At 41.7% G+C, this 16,738-nt stretch overlaps 1 protein-coding gene across 1 annotated transcript in view; it reads right to left on the bottom strand.

Annotated features, from left to right (window-relative positions):
- Positions 1 to 16,738, bottom strand: part of PCNX2 (pecanex 2) — a gene marked incomplete at its 3' end in the record, with an annotated part of 153,254 nt that overhangs the window by 128,568 nt on the left and 7,948 nt on the right. The window contains exons 3-8 of the mRNA XM_084283877.1: positions 16,418 to 16,535; positions 14,175 to 14,211; positions 11,817 to 13,106; positions 2,324 to 2,471; positions 2,010 to 2,155; positions 581 to 674 (exon numbers count right to left, since the gene is read on the bottom strand). Of these exons, the coding sequence (XP_084140003.1) occupies positions 581 to 674; positions 2,010 to 2,155; positions 2,324 to 2,471; positions 11,817 to 13,106; positions 14,175 to 14,211; positions 16,418 to 16,535 (1,833 nt within the window). The remainder of the gene's footprint in view (positions 1 to 580; positions 675 to 2,009; positions 2,156 to 2,323; positions 2,472 to 11,816; positions 13,107 to 14,174; positions 14,212 to 16,417; positions 16,536 to 16,738) is intronic.

Below are 16,738 nucleotides of genomic sequence, written 5' to 3'. Positions count from 1 at the left end.
TTGCAAACATACGTAACAACGTAATACATCAGAGAACAGAAACCACAAGAGTGAGTGTGGGATTTATGCCATCACTCCGAAAAAAACCTTGAAAATTGTTCAGATGCCTTTTTCAGAATGGCGAATTATCATTAGAGATTTCATGCAAGATGAAAGGCTCTGCTGCTCTAGTTCAGAGGAAATAGAGTCACAGGCTGATACTGACAAAACACAACAAGTAAGGGAAATGAGCAAGACAATAAAGTTGAGAGAACACCTGATAACAGTCTCTCACCTTGTTTTATTTACTGTCTTGTCTTGTTTATATCCCCACACTTGACTTTGGCTTTTCCCAGATAGTTATGAAAACCTCACTGACTTGTTCTGGTTTTCCTTTTCACTTTTCCTTATCGATATTCTTATAAAGCAGTCATTGTTCTAGTACAGAATAAAATTGCATGTTTTGACATCTCTAGAATAGGTTAACACATTTATCCTCCAGCTCTCTTCTTCACATGCATCTCTCACAGTTACAATCTGCTTCATAGCTTCCAGCAATGAAAGCTCTTAACGTTTCTAAAAATAAGAAATGCTTACTTACTGAGCATTTGAAATACAATCACAATTTGATATCTGATGTCGAAAATTTCCTTCCTTCTGACAGCCAGCCTTTAAATAACAGGATCTAATTTCCCCTTTACAAAATAAACAGAAAAAAAAAAACAACAGTTAAGTTATATGATGGTTTGTTTTCCACATCAAAATTTATCAAAATATATCTTATATCAGGCACATTTCTAAACCTAAATATAGTTTTTCATAATAGGCTTATTTTGAAGTTCAGAAATGAAATTAACATTTGAACAAGTAAAAACCTCAGATAGATCAGAGCACAGATTACAGTGAAGATTTGACCTCTTTTTCCAGTGCTGGGCACAAGAATGATGTGAAGCCAAATTAAAACAGCATCCATTGAAACAGATTCATCAGAGGCTTAAGGACTACACCGTCATTAAAAGGTACGTGAAGTAAATGTAAAAAGCCTATATATGAAATCACTACAAAACAGATTTGTTCTTTATGTTCACAAAGGTGAGGTCAGGAGGTACAAAGCAGTGAAAAATTCTGCTAAAAGCATAGCCACTGTTACTTTCCCCTTGCACACGCAGCAAGAAGCGAAGGGTCACTGTTCATTCAGCCAGAGGCCATGATGTTCTGCTGCTCTTAGACACACAACACATCAGGAGCAGCTGTAGGGCTGCGAGCAGGGCCATGAGGAGTCAGCAGAAAACCAAAAAACTCTGGGATCAGGATCCCAGCTATGAGGAGTATTCATTCCACACTGGTTTTGAAGGCAGCTTTAAAGGAAACACAGCTTTTGGGATGGCTGCCATTCAGAGGTATTGGCCAGGACCTCACAGGGCTCCACGTGGAGTTCAAACAAACCACCACCACGCATATTACAGCTTCAACCTCCAGTAATAGCAGCAGAGAAACTGTGCTCCAGCACAGGCATTGAGAGAAACTAGTTCACTCGTCAATTCACTTGAAAGAGATGGCAGACCACGAATCTGAACAGGACCAACCACAGCATTACCAGAGTTCAGCCTGAGTCAGCACCTAATCATGCTCAGCTGGAGAACACAACAGTAAAGAAGAGAAACATTTTGCCCTGCCGTCCTCGTACAGACCCTCCTCCCTTCACACCCCCGTCCTCCCCAGGCAGAAAGTGCCAGAGGTTCTGGAAAGCAAAGCTAAACCTGCACTTCTCGAGGGTAATGTTTGGAAGACAAACTTCTGGCAGATACAGCACTGTGCATACCTCAGGTCTGTGCTAGTTGAATTTTGAACTCTCTCATTATTGCTGATCCAACAGTAAATTTACTGATCTTACTAAGCCATTTTCTTTCATGCACACAGAAAACAAGCAATCAGTAACAGATAAGAAGAGAAATACAATTCTAGGGAGTCTAAAGGTTTCAGAATTAATTGTTTCACATATTGCACTTATTCCAACTAGAGAAACTCACCGTTTTCATCTATGAACACATGCATTGCATCCACGGACAGCTCATCTTGTACAGATGCTTCAGGTCCACTTATTACTTGCAAGACAGAACTGTCCTGCTGAGAAGTTACCCGGTAGATTATCTGCCTTTGCCTGTTGCCCTGGTAACTTGACACAAAAATGTTTCAAAACTACTATGAGGAACTTTTTTCTTGTTCTCAATAAAACAAAAAGAAAGAGAGGTTAATTAAAAGTTTATGTCATTTCTACTCAATGAAACAAAACAGCTTACATCATATCTTTGAAGTACAAAATTGTAAAGTAAACTGGCCTTACAGTGCTGTAAATTTGGCAGACTCTGGTAGCACCGGACTAGTACTAGCACGATCTTGGCTTTGTACATCTGATCTTTCCTGTTTAGGAAGTTGCTCACGGAGCTTTTCTGTTCCCACCACTTCTTCTTTTCTCTCTGTCGTCTGGCTATCTGGAAAACAGGGCAGTGAAGTAGAGCCACTCTCCACAGATGACTGTCAGGAGCTTTGTTCATTGACGACTGGGTAAGAACATCTAAAAGAAAAGCTAAAACACTACAGCCAACACTTGTGTTACAAAAAACATTAACATGACAAACAATATTGTTTAAACAACTCCAACAGAACATTGGATGAGGAGGTACTCTGACCTGAGAAGGACAAACAAATGGGTTGTTTCAAGAACCACCTGCATGATGCTACAAATAAGAGAATTTCCTTCCCTCTGGATGAAGATGAGAAGTAATCTATCCCTACCCTACAGTAGTAATAGGTAACTTTCTTGGGGGCCACAGTTTTTTCCCTAGTCATGCATACCGACAGCAGAAAAGCAGCAGCACTGGCTCATTCCCCTTTTACAAAAAGGCAGGCAGTACCTTCAAAGGAAAGGGAGCTGTTGCACTGGAAAGTAGGTAGCTGCCTAATCTCTCTTCCCTACCAGCTGTGCTCCTGATACAATGAAAAAGAACAAAGGGGCTAAACAATTTCTCAGTAGATTTCCCGAGGCTTAGAAAATACCAAACCAAAGATTTTAAAATACACGCAATGTATATGTTCAGTTCCTAGCAATTGCATTACTTTTTTTTTTTTTTTTTTTTTTTTTTTACAGATATACCATTCATATATATCATTTATCCATATGCATACAACTTTCAAGTGGTGATCTCTTTTAGTTACTGATGTTCATGTTGAACTGTGAAATATGTTGCAACTCAACTGTGTTTTGACTGTAAACTAAAAAAATGTATTTGTTGGGATTTTGAAGCGCAACATATGTTGGTTTCATCACCATGAGTAGTCACACAATTAAATGTTTAAGGAAAAAAGAGGTTTTGTTTTGCTTGCTAGAGATGCTGCAGTGTGTCTGTAGCTTCTTGCATGTTGCAAGGTGCATTGATATGTACTTACCCAGGTCTCTTGCAATACATGCTGTTTAAGCGTCGTAGAAATTTAATCATCAAGAAAAAAAAAAAAAAGCACAAAATCCCCTTACAAAAATTCCATTTGCTAAGCTGCACTTCCTGCCAATACGATTACCATCCTAACCTGCAAGAGTCACCAGTCAAGAATTAATGTTGTTATAGCTAAGATGGTCTGAGGATAAAGCAGGTTCAAGGCTTCCAGAGAAAAACGTATCTTTTTATTCAGCCAACTGATATCATTGAGCAGACAAGCTTTTGGATACACAGACTTTTTAGATCACCTGTCTGCATTTTTTTTCCAGCCGTATCAGCTGATCTTGTAACACCTTACTTCTACAAACCTACCTACCTTCAGGAGTTAGGACATCTCTACACCATTTTCAGTTCACATTGCACACCCCTAGAATATCTTAAAGCCTCAGACACCTGCAACAAATTCTTCAGCCTCATAATCACATAAGACACTGTGCACTCTTATTTTTCTTCAGATAATTAAAATCCAGAAGTATACAGACAACTTTAATTGTCCCATGGCATCTTGGTCCCAGCAGGTCTCAGCCCTTCACGTGAAGCGCAACAAGCAGCACCACACCTGAAGAACCTCACCAGGGCCACAGACTATGACTACAGGTCTAACCAGCTGGGGTACCAAAAACAACAGAGTGGGCAGCAGAAGTAAAGACACCGTGTAACTCTTGCTTGAAACAGCAGTTTTCCTTCAGCTTCTACAAAAAAATAAATTAAAAAGTCACTATGATACCGATGATGTTCTGAGTCTCTTGCTCTCTTTCTGTAGCATGCTACAACCATGGATTTTGACTTGTGCAATAATAAGAGTTTGATTTAGGGAAAAGTTTTACATCTGTTGGATATGGAGACAATCTTCAGTGGGCCTTCCAGACCTACTTTCTCCTATTAAAAAACAAAGGGGTGAGTGTGTTTTGGGTTTTTTTTTCCTTCCTATTTAAAGATAACTTCAGCTAAAGTAGTGACTGTATCATATTTAACTGTGGCATTAATGAAGCATCCCCTTAATCATGCAGCTACCAGAAATAGGTGAAAGGGCTGTAGATACCTAATCAAAACCATCTTCCCAAAGGTTCGGACTGTCCCAAGCAGTAAGAATAATTGATAGTGATCAGAAATTGTGGTTTTAATAATCTAATTGGCCCCATATTACCCAAAACTGGCTCTAGGGCTGGAACAATTAAAATATTTTTTAATTTGATTATCTAGTGGTTTCAGAAAATGCCTCTCTTTCCCGTTCCAAACCACAAGTCTTTCAGATTTTTCCCCTGCAGTGCAGTGGTAAAAAGTCAGAATAATGTAAACATAAACAGTACTGCTTCTTACAGGCTGTATACGCCGATCAGACAACACCGTGGTGATGACTATTTCCAGCACTGGAGAGATAAGCTGCAATGGACTTATGACTGTTTGTCACAATTATCATTCCTTTTCTTCCAAGTGACTTACACCTTCAGCATTTAAGCAGAGATAGAGGTGTCTAGACGGGGAGTGTCCTGCCAGGGTGCATAATGAGCTCTACATCACTGAAACGCTCCCTGCGTGAAAATTTTGCTGGCAAAGCTTGACTTTAAGCTATGAGAAGAAAACACTCTACAGGAGCAAAAGCACAACACTTGAGTATGTCTGCACCTTCACCATGGCCTTCAGCCAGAGCCACTGAGACAGCGGCACTGCTCCACATCTCTGATGGGCAAGCAGCAGGGCCAGCAGAAGCCTCAAGCACAGACGTGGGCTCAACAAGTAACTTGGACACGTATCTGGAAATTATACACCACGTCTTAAGCATGCGAGGTCAAACTATCGAGACTGATAGCCACGTCAGGCTTGGGGAAGGGTGGAGCAGAAGAGTCCTGCACAAACGCCTAGGTTTTGGTCTGTACACTGCTTTCATATTTTGGTTGAGCATAACACACATCCCTTAGTCATCCTGGCAAAATCCTTACCAAAATAAACATTCTCGTATGTCCCATTGGGGAATAAGATACTCCCTGCACTGAAGAGTTGTAGCAGCATAGTGATGTTACTTCGGGATATAACAAACTGAGGAACAAGCTCCTATTTTAAATGCAGCTGCACTATCAACAATTGCCTTTGCCATGCAACTTGTTCATTTGTGGAAGTGATTTTAGGTATCACAAATCACCTTTGTCAACATGCCCTTACTTCACACTGGGAAAAGACTGGGAAAAGTTTTACAGTTTAAGTGGAGCAGCCTTTGTACATGTAGTCACAACACACTGACAGCTGGTTATCACAACTTTAAAGATGCCTTGTTTCATTAGGTGATTAGAATGAAATGTTATCGTTCTGTAAATTTTCTCCAAAATACTTTACTATTTTGTCCCCTTTCCCTGTCTCCTATACCTTGTTCCCTTGTCTTTTATCTACGTATCCCTATCCCAATCTCCACAACACACTCTTGCAAGTTCGAATGCCACTGTTGTCATAATTTCAAATGCCATCTGTTTTGAAATCTGGTCAAACAGAATTAAGCTAATTAAGCCCGAGTCTCTTCTGTTCTTTAATTGCTCTATTGCAGAATCTACCTCTCCCCACAACGCTATGATCCAAAATAGGAGGTTTCACTTTGAACTATATTTGTTGCCTGTTTGGATGCAGAGATAACTAATTTCAAATCAGTCTGTGCTCCTGTAAGTACCCAGCATGAAACCATAACCGTCTGAGTTGTGAAATATCCCATTCATATCTGTGGAGCATGTATCATAAAAGCCAACAGAAGACACTTTAATTGCCATTCCCAACCCTTTCTTCACTCCTTCTGCTTCAGCAGTAACATCTAGCTTACTCACGATCCAAATGTGCCTACTATGCTACAACTACATTAAAATAGAAAAGCAATATTAAAGCCAGTCACCCTCTAATAGGAACAGTGCCCAGTGAACCTGATGCAGTCCAGGAATTGCTATAAAATTTCACCACAGGCACTGAAGAAGCACATGGGATTATCTATCCATTAATCAGGATTACCATGTTAATCCTGAAGCAGTAGGAAAAACCAACGGCACTCGCTCTATCTGTTACAGGACAGGGAAACTTAAGCGCTGAAGTGACTTGCTCAAAATAATCACCTAGGCCAGTAACAGAGCAGGGAATAAAACCCCATTTTTGAGGTCTCAGGTAAATAGACTGAACAGTAAACCTAACAATTATGTCAGAAGACCAACCTCTGAAACAACCTCATGATTTCTTTACAGGTGCCAGCCCTACCCTTGAGCACAGCAGCACCACTGGAACTTCAAGCCTGAATTTCTTAAATCACAGCCTGCCAAGCCTTACCCATAAGACTGATGGGTGCTTTGATGCATCTTGAGCATCAGATTTAGCAAATCAAGTTCTGCACCCCATCAGTCCCTGCCAAAAAGTGGCATCAAACTCCACGTGGTTCCTGCACGCAGCTGCTCTGCCAGGAAGCTCCCCTGCCCCTCCCAGGGCAGCAGCTAGCTGGGCTGGTGGCTCTACGCACAAGATCCTTCTCCCCCATGATTATATGTTGTAGCTTTCTTTCTTACATGTGGGGGGAAAAAAAAAAAGAGGAGTCTAAAAATATCGACCTAAGTATGTTTCAGCTTTTTATAGGAGCAGGGTAATTGCTTCAGATCCAGAACTTGCTCAAGGTTGTGGTTTGTGCGCTGCCCAGGATGATGAGTGCCTTTTCTAAAAAGAGCCTGCAAAACATCCAAATTCAGGCCACGCAGTCCTGGTTTAGGTTCTTCTGTGTGGGTTCCCACCACTCCTACGGCCAGCTTTGCTCCCCAGGTGATAACATTAGCTGTCCTAGAGTGCGAGTCACCTGCGTCAGCAGGGGCAGCACATACATGAGTCCTCGTCCTGCACAGATCAGATGTACAGCTCCTCTTCCTCAGCTCCAGGCATGGCAGAGGAACTCGAAGCAACGCAACAAACCTGGCTTTCCTTATGCATCTCAAAGCATAAAAAAAATTTGCAGTTGCCCTTCCACAGGCTTTCATTACGCGGGTGGTGAAAGTCTGGTTCAGAACTGAAAGGACACAGGCCCAAAAGCCATTTTTAGCAAGTGTCAGTGGTACTTTCTCACGATCTAGAAGAGACGGGGTGGCAACAGAACAGCTTTTTAGAGACAGCTTTTTTACATCCTGTATTTTAACACGTTAAATCTGGCATCCCTGCTAGTGTTAAGTAAGGCTTTTATTTTCTTGTACTGCATTTTAGTGAGCTGGTACTGGCACAGGCTGCCCAGAGAAGCTGTGGATGCCCCATCCGTGGAGGTGTTCATGGCCAGGTTGGATGGGACCAGGTTATATGGACCTGGGCAACCTGATCTAGCAGGAGGTGTCCAGGCCCGTGGCAGGGGGGCTGGAACTAGATGGTCTTTAAGGTCCCTTCCAGCCCAAACTGTTCGGTGATTCTAAGGTTTTAAGGGCTTGTTGGGTGAAGATTATACATCTTCTGCTTTCACACAATTCACAAGTGTGTGGAGGGAGCAGACAGTGAACAAAGAACCATCTATGACATTTGCTCACTTTCAAGACTGTTGCAATTAGCACATTTCCCTGCCTTTTCCAAATTATGCAAAACGTCAGCTTTCTTACACACAGCCCTGAACACACGACTTTCCAGGAATTCGCCAAGTTTCTCACATTTCCTAATGAACACCTTTGTGCGGTGCATTTCATGATCGCTTGGACCAGGCATCTATTATTAGCTTTTGCCAATTAAGTGGTTTGCAAGGTCAAAAGAACAAAGAAACAAAAAGACAAACAAGCTCTTCCCTCAAAACAAGTGGTACATAGCTTGTCTTGCTCTATATTCCTTCCCCTCCATTTTTCTGAACAACCACTTTAATGTGGGAATAATGTTTATTCAAATTTACTCTAAAATGCTATTTTGTTAAAAAACATTCGTAATTGCAAGGCTGTAAACAAATTAGAGGCTTTCTCAGTCCTAAAATCAAGTCTTACTGTGGGGAAGCTGCCAGCAATGACAGTAATTTATTTTAGCAAAGAGCTCATTCTGACTAGGCTCGAAAATAAAGCCTTCTTGCCCGTAAAAGTAACTGCCTTTGAACTACCTCTCACTAGCTTGAAACAAACAAAAAAAAATCAGCTTGAAACTCTTTTTTCCCACAGCACCAACACAAGGTCTGGGAGACACCGCACAGTGGTAGAAGCTGCTGCTTAATCCCCATTCCACTCCCACCTGAGACATGAGCAGGGCAGCTTAACCACGCATTTATGATGCTCAGCTCCACTGGCTTTCAAACACGTGGGCTTACAGAAACAGGAAAGTAGAGGATTCCGTTTTGGTCACTTCAGGTATCAGATTGGTTTGAGGGAAGGTCTTGAATCCTCATTCAAGAGGATATAGAATAGCTATTCTATACATGTATCCATGGATATTAAGAAGAAGCACTTAGTTTGCCAGATCGAAAGCCTAATAACTATACACACATTAATAAAGTTTTTTTGTGTGTGTGTGTCACCAGGGAATTTATGGATTATCTGATTTATTCTGATCAGCCATTATTCCTTCCTTTATGAAGGCAGTCATGTTATCTGAAGGTGCTTGTCTGAAAGCCATTTATGAATTAGCTGCACTTCTTGTTTTAAGCTTACCTCGGAAATATTACCATGTGGCTTTTCCCCCACGTTGTGGGGAGGCAATGATTTCAGGCGAGTTAAAGACAGTGGAAAAGCAACAGTGTGGAATGCTAGGAAGAACGGAGGGAAAGATGAGAAAGATGAGAAATATGAAACAGAATAAGGAGGTGGCACAGGAGGGAAGTCAAGCACCTATGCTGAAAAGGGATAAATAGTGGACGGGAAATATAAAAGTGGAAGGAGAAATAAGCGTAGGGGGAAACCGTGATAAGGGTCTAATGCTTTTGATAGGACAGAGAAGAGAAAAAAGTTAGGAAAAGTGAAGTGAAGGCTAAAGGCAACCGACAGGAAACGATGCACTGAGAAGAAATATCTACCATTTTTAAGCTAAAAATGTGAATTTCATATTTGCCTTCATGAAGCTTACAACTTTGAAATCACTTGTACATTTTCCATGTAATGAGAGGCTTCTTGGGGGAAGAGGCAGGGAAATTCAGGCTGCTGAGGGCCAGTCTAGGGAAGAGATGTCATTCTGAAACGGGGGAGAGGAGATGCTCTGCTGAGCACCACTAAGTTAACCAAATTCAATGCAAAGCAGGCATTTAGATTGCCTCCTCTTAGGCTATCTTAGAACAACCTGTTACAGGATCTAAGGTGAACAGAACATTCTGGAGAAGGGGAGGATAGAGGTTGTCTTATTTGACTTTAGCCCAGATCTTCTAAACCAGGGAACTACAGATCACTTGGCAAGTACCTCCAGACTCCACACAGCTCCACTGCACCTCATCTCACACACTCACAAAACAGGCTCGCTAGGTTTGTCTGCACAGCAGTTGAAGATGTTACGAATACTGTTCCTTCAAAACAGAAAGGGGTCACAGATTTAGGTGTCAGCAATGAAAATATTGGTTAGAAACACTTATTTCTTTATCAGAACTGTAAATTGGATTGCGTATATGTTTTTAAATGAGTTGATTTTGTTTAAAGAAATTAAAACCTTTTAATTAAGTGGACAAGTTGGATGAGAAGAAACCATTTTTCATCAAAATACTGCAAAGTTCCAATGACCCCACCCCTCCAACTTTCCTCCTTAAAACCTGAATATATTAGTTTTAAGCAACCAAAAATCAGAACTCTTACCTACTGAGAACAAATACATGTATTTTTTTGTTTGTATGTTTGTTTTGTTTTTAATTAGAAACCAACCCACAACTGTAGAGGAAGTTCAGGAACACACGTGCGTTAATTAGATAGAAGTTGAACTACCACCAGTGACACTTCCAGTTTCTACAAACCCACAGATCACTAGTAACATGCACCAGGTAAGATGGGCAAAGGCAGCTGTAATGCTGTAGCTACGCACAATTTAAGAACTCTTTCTGGTATCCCTGCAATCGAGGCCTGCCACATGCAAGCTATTCTAGCATGGAACACTAGATCCATACTGGTGTAGTGGGTTTACGTGGCAAGGTTTTGGTAGCAGGGAGCCATAGGGGTGGTTTCTGTGAGAAAGATCTAGAAGCTGCCCCATGTTTGGGAAGGGCCCCATTGTTTTCCAGATCCGAGCCAATAAGCAATGTTGTTTTGCGCCTCTGTGAGAGCATATTTAAGACAGGGAAAAAAACGCTGCGCCACACAGCAGCCGGGAGAGTCAAGGGAGTGAGAGAACAGCCTTGCACATGCCGAGGTCAGTGTAGAGGGAGGGGGAGAGGTGCTCCAGGCGCCGGAGCAGAAGTCCCCTGCGGCCTGTGGTGAGGACCATGGTGAAGCAGGATGTCCCCCTGCAGCCCATGGAGTACCACGGTGGAGCAGGGTTCCACGCTGCAGCCCGTGGAGGAGGCCACGGTGGAGCAGGTGGCCCTGCACCGACGGAGGCTGCCGCCTGTGGAAGACCCCTGCCGGAGCAGATTCTGGGCTGGACCTGTAGCCCGTGGAGAGGAGCCCACGCAGGAGCAGGTGACCTGGCAGGAGCTGCTGCCCGTAGGGGAGCCAGGTTGGAGCAGTTTTCTCCTGAGGGATGGACCCCGTGGTACGGACCCATATCTGGAGCAGCTCTGGAAGAGCTGCTGCCTGTGGGAAGCCCACGCCAGATCAGTTCATCAAGGACTGCATCCCGTGGGTGGGACCCCACAGCACAGGGGACAAGAGTGACCGAGAAGGAGCGGCAGAGAAGAAGTGCTGTAGACTGACCATAACCCCCATTCCCCCGTTCCCCTGCGCCGCTCGGGGGGAGGAGGTGGAAGGTGCTTTTGGTTTGCTTTTTCCTTTGTTTTCTCACTTCTCTCGCTTGTTAGTAATAGGCAATAAATCTTACTATCTCCTTATGCCGAGTCTGTTTTGCCCGTTACAATAATTACTGCGTGATTTTCTCGTCCTTATCTCAATCCTTGAGCCCTTTTCACATATTTTCTCCCCATTCCTCTTTGAGGAGGGGGAGTGAGAGAGCGGCTGTGGTGGAGCTCGGCTGCCCACTCGAGCGGAACCACGACAACTGGACACCTGCTGAGGTTAGCATTAGCTTTTTCAAAAGGAATCGTTAAGAAAATTAAGTATTCAAGAAATTGCAGCTGGCACTACCACGCTTTCACTAAACAACCTTATCCCACCAAGTCCAGCCCTTCCCTGACCCTATTAACAAAACCAGTTTTCCTCTGCATTCACTGTACTGCAAATCTCAGGCAATGTTGCTATAAATAATGTAACTAGTTTCAATTGTCTTATTCCAAGGGTTGTAAATCATGCACCATACCTCCAACAAGCACATTTTCTTTTGTAGTCTCTGTTTTGACAGTGGATTGATTAGATGCCTTCATCTTTGAGGTATTAATGGATTCCAGGAGGGAGACAAACTCCAGAAAGTTAGATTCATTGGGCACCTGTCCTTCTTTAGCTTCTAAATCAGATTTAGAAGTTGGTAAGGTCTTCTCTTTCTCAGATACCTCCATGAAATTCTTACTCAAAAGCACATCTGTCCCACTGTCTACGCTCAGCACCCGCATGTGCCTCTTTTCATGAGCAGTTCTACAGGACTGCGGATCTAGGTTCTGCGGCTCTTCTTTAGGATTTAAATCCACTTTCTGGATGTTTTCCGAAGCATTCTTCTGATTTGGATCTGAACAAGTGTTAGTTTCCAAAGGACTATTTGCTGGATTGCTGTGTTCCTTCACTGCGTCACCAGATTCATAGCCAGAACAATGGTTAGACGACAGATCTGCCTTTAAAATTTCTGGTGTTCTATCACTTTCACTAACTTCTGGATAGGCATTACCTTTACTGTCATCAGACAAATCAAAAGTTATAACAGGAATTCTGAGCTGTTCATTAGTTTGTTGACTTTGCCAATCTGCAGTAACTATACCAGACTCGAGGGCTGAGCTCGTTCTGTCAGTCCCCAGACCCTTTAGATGGACAGAGCCTGCTAGGTCGCTGAGGGTGGTGGTTGGCGTGCTGCTCATCGTGATGACAATTTTAATGGGCTCACACAGTTGGTCTCCGGGAAGAGAGTTGTCAACAACTGCAACAGCAGTCTCACTGTCTGAGCAATCAAGGTCCTCATTGGTATTACCAGCATTGCAAGAACTTTCCACGTGCTCAGGATCTTTGGTTGTAAAGGCACTGCACTGTGGGCAGTTACTGCTAAAGCTCGCCTGCAGCGAGCCATCTAGCAATTTCTCTCTTTTGTGACTTCTAGGATTACTCAAGTGCTCTGAAATAATTGAATTTTCACTGTCCCACGGCTCCAAAGATACTCCAGTCCTTAAAATATCACCTTGCGATGAAGAAACATTGGAGAAATTTTTAGCTACATCTCTCTCCACAAGAATACCTCGTGATCCATGCTCTCCATATGAGTGTCCATTCTCTCCTTTTTCGTTTATTTCATTCCCAGAAAGTGTTTCCATAGCAGCTGGTTTTGTTGCTATTGCTGATGCAGTAGAACCTGAAGCAGAAGCTGTAGAAACAGGTAATGTATCTGCTTTGACATAGGGTGAGGTAGATGAAACTGTTGGTACAGCCTGGTCTTCTAGTACCATAACCCCTAATAAAGACATAACAGAAGTTCGGTCTCACAAAACAAGGACAACTATCTATTATCAAGGTCCATTCTTTAGCTAGGAAAAACTGCTCCAGAGCAGAGCAAATGGAAGCACAGGTGGCACAGCTGATTACAGCAGTTCTTAAGCAAGGATCCTTTTGGTTAGCTGCATGTACAATACTATGAAAGCAAATACAGTAATATTGATAGTGCTTTATATGAGAATAAATGTCAGAATGTCAGACCAAACGAGCCATTTTTTTGTGATGACAAAGATGAATTAGTTTTATGAATAGTTGTGGGCATATTATAAGTCGTACTAGTAGGATTGTGTTTGAAGATTAAAATAGGGCTCATGTGGAAAAATTGCTGTTCTACTCTATACCCAGAATCCTTTCAGATCAGAACAGGTGTAGCAGCATGTCTATTTTATTTAAATAATCAAATTAGCTCAAGAAACAGCTAATATCAAAAATAAATATTTTACACAGAATTATCCCCACTTAGTGAGAGAAGAAAGTATAAGCCAGCATGGCTGAATTTTATTGTAATACTTCAGGCAGTTCTTAAACGGTTCCATAGGATATGGTGATCAACCTAAACCAAAAGGAGATAAACTGAAATATACTGAGACGTCTCAAGCACTGGAACTGCAGGCAAAGCAAGGTGTGCTGGAGTCTACCCTACTGAGCTAAAGGTCAACAACTGCAAAGGTATACAGTCAGAAAATGTATGAGGGCTTTAAGATGTAACCTGAATATTGGCTTCCTCTTTTAATACTTCCCAGAGGCACAGAGCTCCCCAAGAACGTGTGAAGAAGGCTCTTTCATTTCCCCATGTCAAAAGTGGGGAAGTTATCTGTGCGCTCATGAAAAGGCTGTGGTCCTAACAGCCCAACTGAGAGCTGAGAGAGCTTATTCTGGTAGAATCCGCTTGAGATTTTGTCTTCTTGAGTTTTTCCACTCAGCTCCTGACATGAGGCATGATAGAACCCGTTGTGGGGACTTGTGTGCCAAGCAACAATTAAACAAAGGTTTAAAGGGGTTTATAAAGCCTTCGAGATACATGTACCTTTGAGATCTTCAATAGTTTCCCGTGTTGGCAGCTCCTAAAAATAAAAAAACACACAAAGTTAGTGTGGCTACATGTTAAGTTCTGCTGAAAAAAAGCAATAAAACAATGATGCAATGTAACAAATCAATGCAACAGTTATCTAATCAAAGGTTACTTACAGCACTGGTATTACTGCTAAACACCACTGAAATCTGGATGCATACCTTACACAAAATGCAAAGGGTGGGTGAGGGAGATGGTTATAGAATAGCCATGCTCCAAACTGCATCATTGCAATTGTGTGCATGATGTTTGGGGAAAAAGAAAATCTAAGATCTTTAAAAAACTTTTTTTTTTTTTGCAGTGCCTACTCTAGATTTTTTTAATTGTTAAGGAATAGAATGCATTCACCTGTTCCTCTTTTCATTTTACTGTTTTGAAAACATGTAGCTGAAAAACTTTGATCTCCAGCAATTTTTCGATGAAAAACTAGAGGAGAAAGCCATTAAATTACCCTACAGTCATTCAGATTGCAAGGAAGCTGTGGAGGTCATTTAGTCCAAACCCTTTCCCCCATACATACACACACTCAAAGCAGGTACATTTAGAGCAAGTTGCTTGGGGCCACCTCCAGCAGAGCTTTGAATATCTCCATGAATGGAGATTTCACAACCTCTCTGGACTTGTTCCAGTATTTGACCACACTCTCGGTAAATAAATAAATAAAATCTTTACATTCAATTGTAGTTTGTCCATTGTCTCTTATTCTATCTCAGCACACTGCTGAGAAGAGTGCTCAATCTTCTCTATATTCTTCCATTAGCAAGCTGAAGAGAACAGAAAGCTCTTCTTTTAGCTTTACATGGATTTTAGCCTTTAGGATAAAAACATCTAAAACAGGAAAAAATCTGCCTGTCCTCATTCATCATGCACCTTGCTCCTCAGCCATCTTGGTAGCCTCTGATGCGTTCTCATCAGCAGGTCAATGTCTGTTTTGCACAGCAAAGCCCCAGACTAGACAATACTCCAGAGAAACACTTTGGGATTAAAATTCAACAGCCTAAATGGAGAACTAGATAAAAGTCATTGGGAAAAAATAACATGGATTTCTTCAGGCTAACATACTCCAAACCCAAGAAAAAACAGCTGTTATCTCCCAAAAATCTCATGGGGGTATCCTGTAGGCAAGAAAAGGTTTGACTAGTTGAGTAGATCCAACCTACATGTTTGGAAATGGGAGACTCAGACAAGATCCCCAGAAGAAATGGGTTTGCAGACTGGACAAATACCAGAATACTGGGGACTAGGACAGAAACAAGGTGGAAAATAGCTCATAAAAGAAAAACCGTTAATGTTTCTAAACCAAACAGATGCTACAGAAAGGTAAAAACACTCTAGGGAAATGAGAGAGTTTTGATTCAAACCAGGATTTGAATAGTTTGCTATAACTAGGGACACAGAGGGAAAAAAAAGGAAGACAGAATGAAGTATCAAATAGCTACTTATTCAGAGATTGCTAACCATCCTCTGTACTGACTGAGGCAGAAGTCCTGTAGGAAAAAATAGCATGGGATCACATAATTAAAGATTTTATCACAGTGTACGTGGGGAGTAGCTTAAGATCACACACAGTGTTCATTCTGATTCTTAATTTTTGAATACTTCCTTTTTCAGACTTCAAGGATATCTCATTTTTTTCCTTTAATAACAAGATCTACAAATATCACATTCATTATTTCATACACTAATTGATTTAGAAGCATGGACAATGGCTTGGAATACATGCATTTTTAAACTCACATAGACATCCCCTAGATTAAAATCTGTTTTTATGCTTTGTTTAAATACCGAAGGTACATGTTGAATGTTTATTGTATAAGCATAAGTCTAGTTAAACAAAAACAAGTTATTAATACTCCAGGAGCAGATTCGTTCTGAGGTTACGAGAGACCACTCTGATTGCATTAGCTTCTCCCTTCTCTCAAAGCAGTCATGAAAACTAGTTGCTTTTAGCAAGATTTTCAAAGGTTTCTAATGACTTACAGAATTATCTATAGCAGATATGCCTTTGTAAACCCAAACTTTTAGGACAAAGCCAAGGCTGGCCAACAGCAGTGGTTATACACAGTATATTCATGGAAGTACCCTTCCAATTCAGGGCAGATGTGCTTCAAGCAGTCAGCACCTGACCATAAAAAAGTCTATGTGGTAAGCTGCGTAATGCACAGAGTGAAAACTTGAGTACAGAGAAGCATACTAACCATTGGTCCAGATGAGTTCTGCGAGTGGAGATCCTGTACCCTTGAACTCTCATGAGTTGTCGGGGTAGAGTCATTCTGGTTGATCTCGCCAACTACACCATTATCCCTAGTGTTATTGCTGAAAAGGGGGAAAAGGAACCAAATGTTTATAACCACAGAAGATCACCCTAAGTTTTGAGAAGTTAAGGAATAACAATGGAATAGGAAGGAACAGCACAATGTGATGAAGTGCCAGCATATTTTTCCCCCTCCAGTTTAAAAGTACAAGGCTGAAAAACGCTGTGATCTATTTTGCCTCTTCTCCCTCTCCAAGAGAGCTTG

The sequence above is a fragment of the Netta rufina genome, assembly GCF_964035555.1.
Source record: "Netta rufina genome assembly, chromosome: 3".
Lineage (NCBI taxonomy): Eukaryota > Metazoa > Chordata > Aves > Anseriformes > Anatidae > Netta > Netta rufina.
The sequence above is the reverse complement of the archived record's forward strand: the minus strand, read 5'-3'. Positions and strand labels throughout refer to the sequence as shown.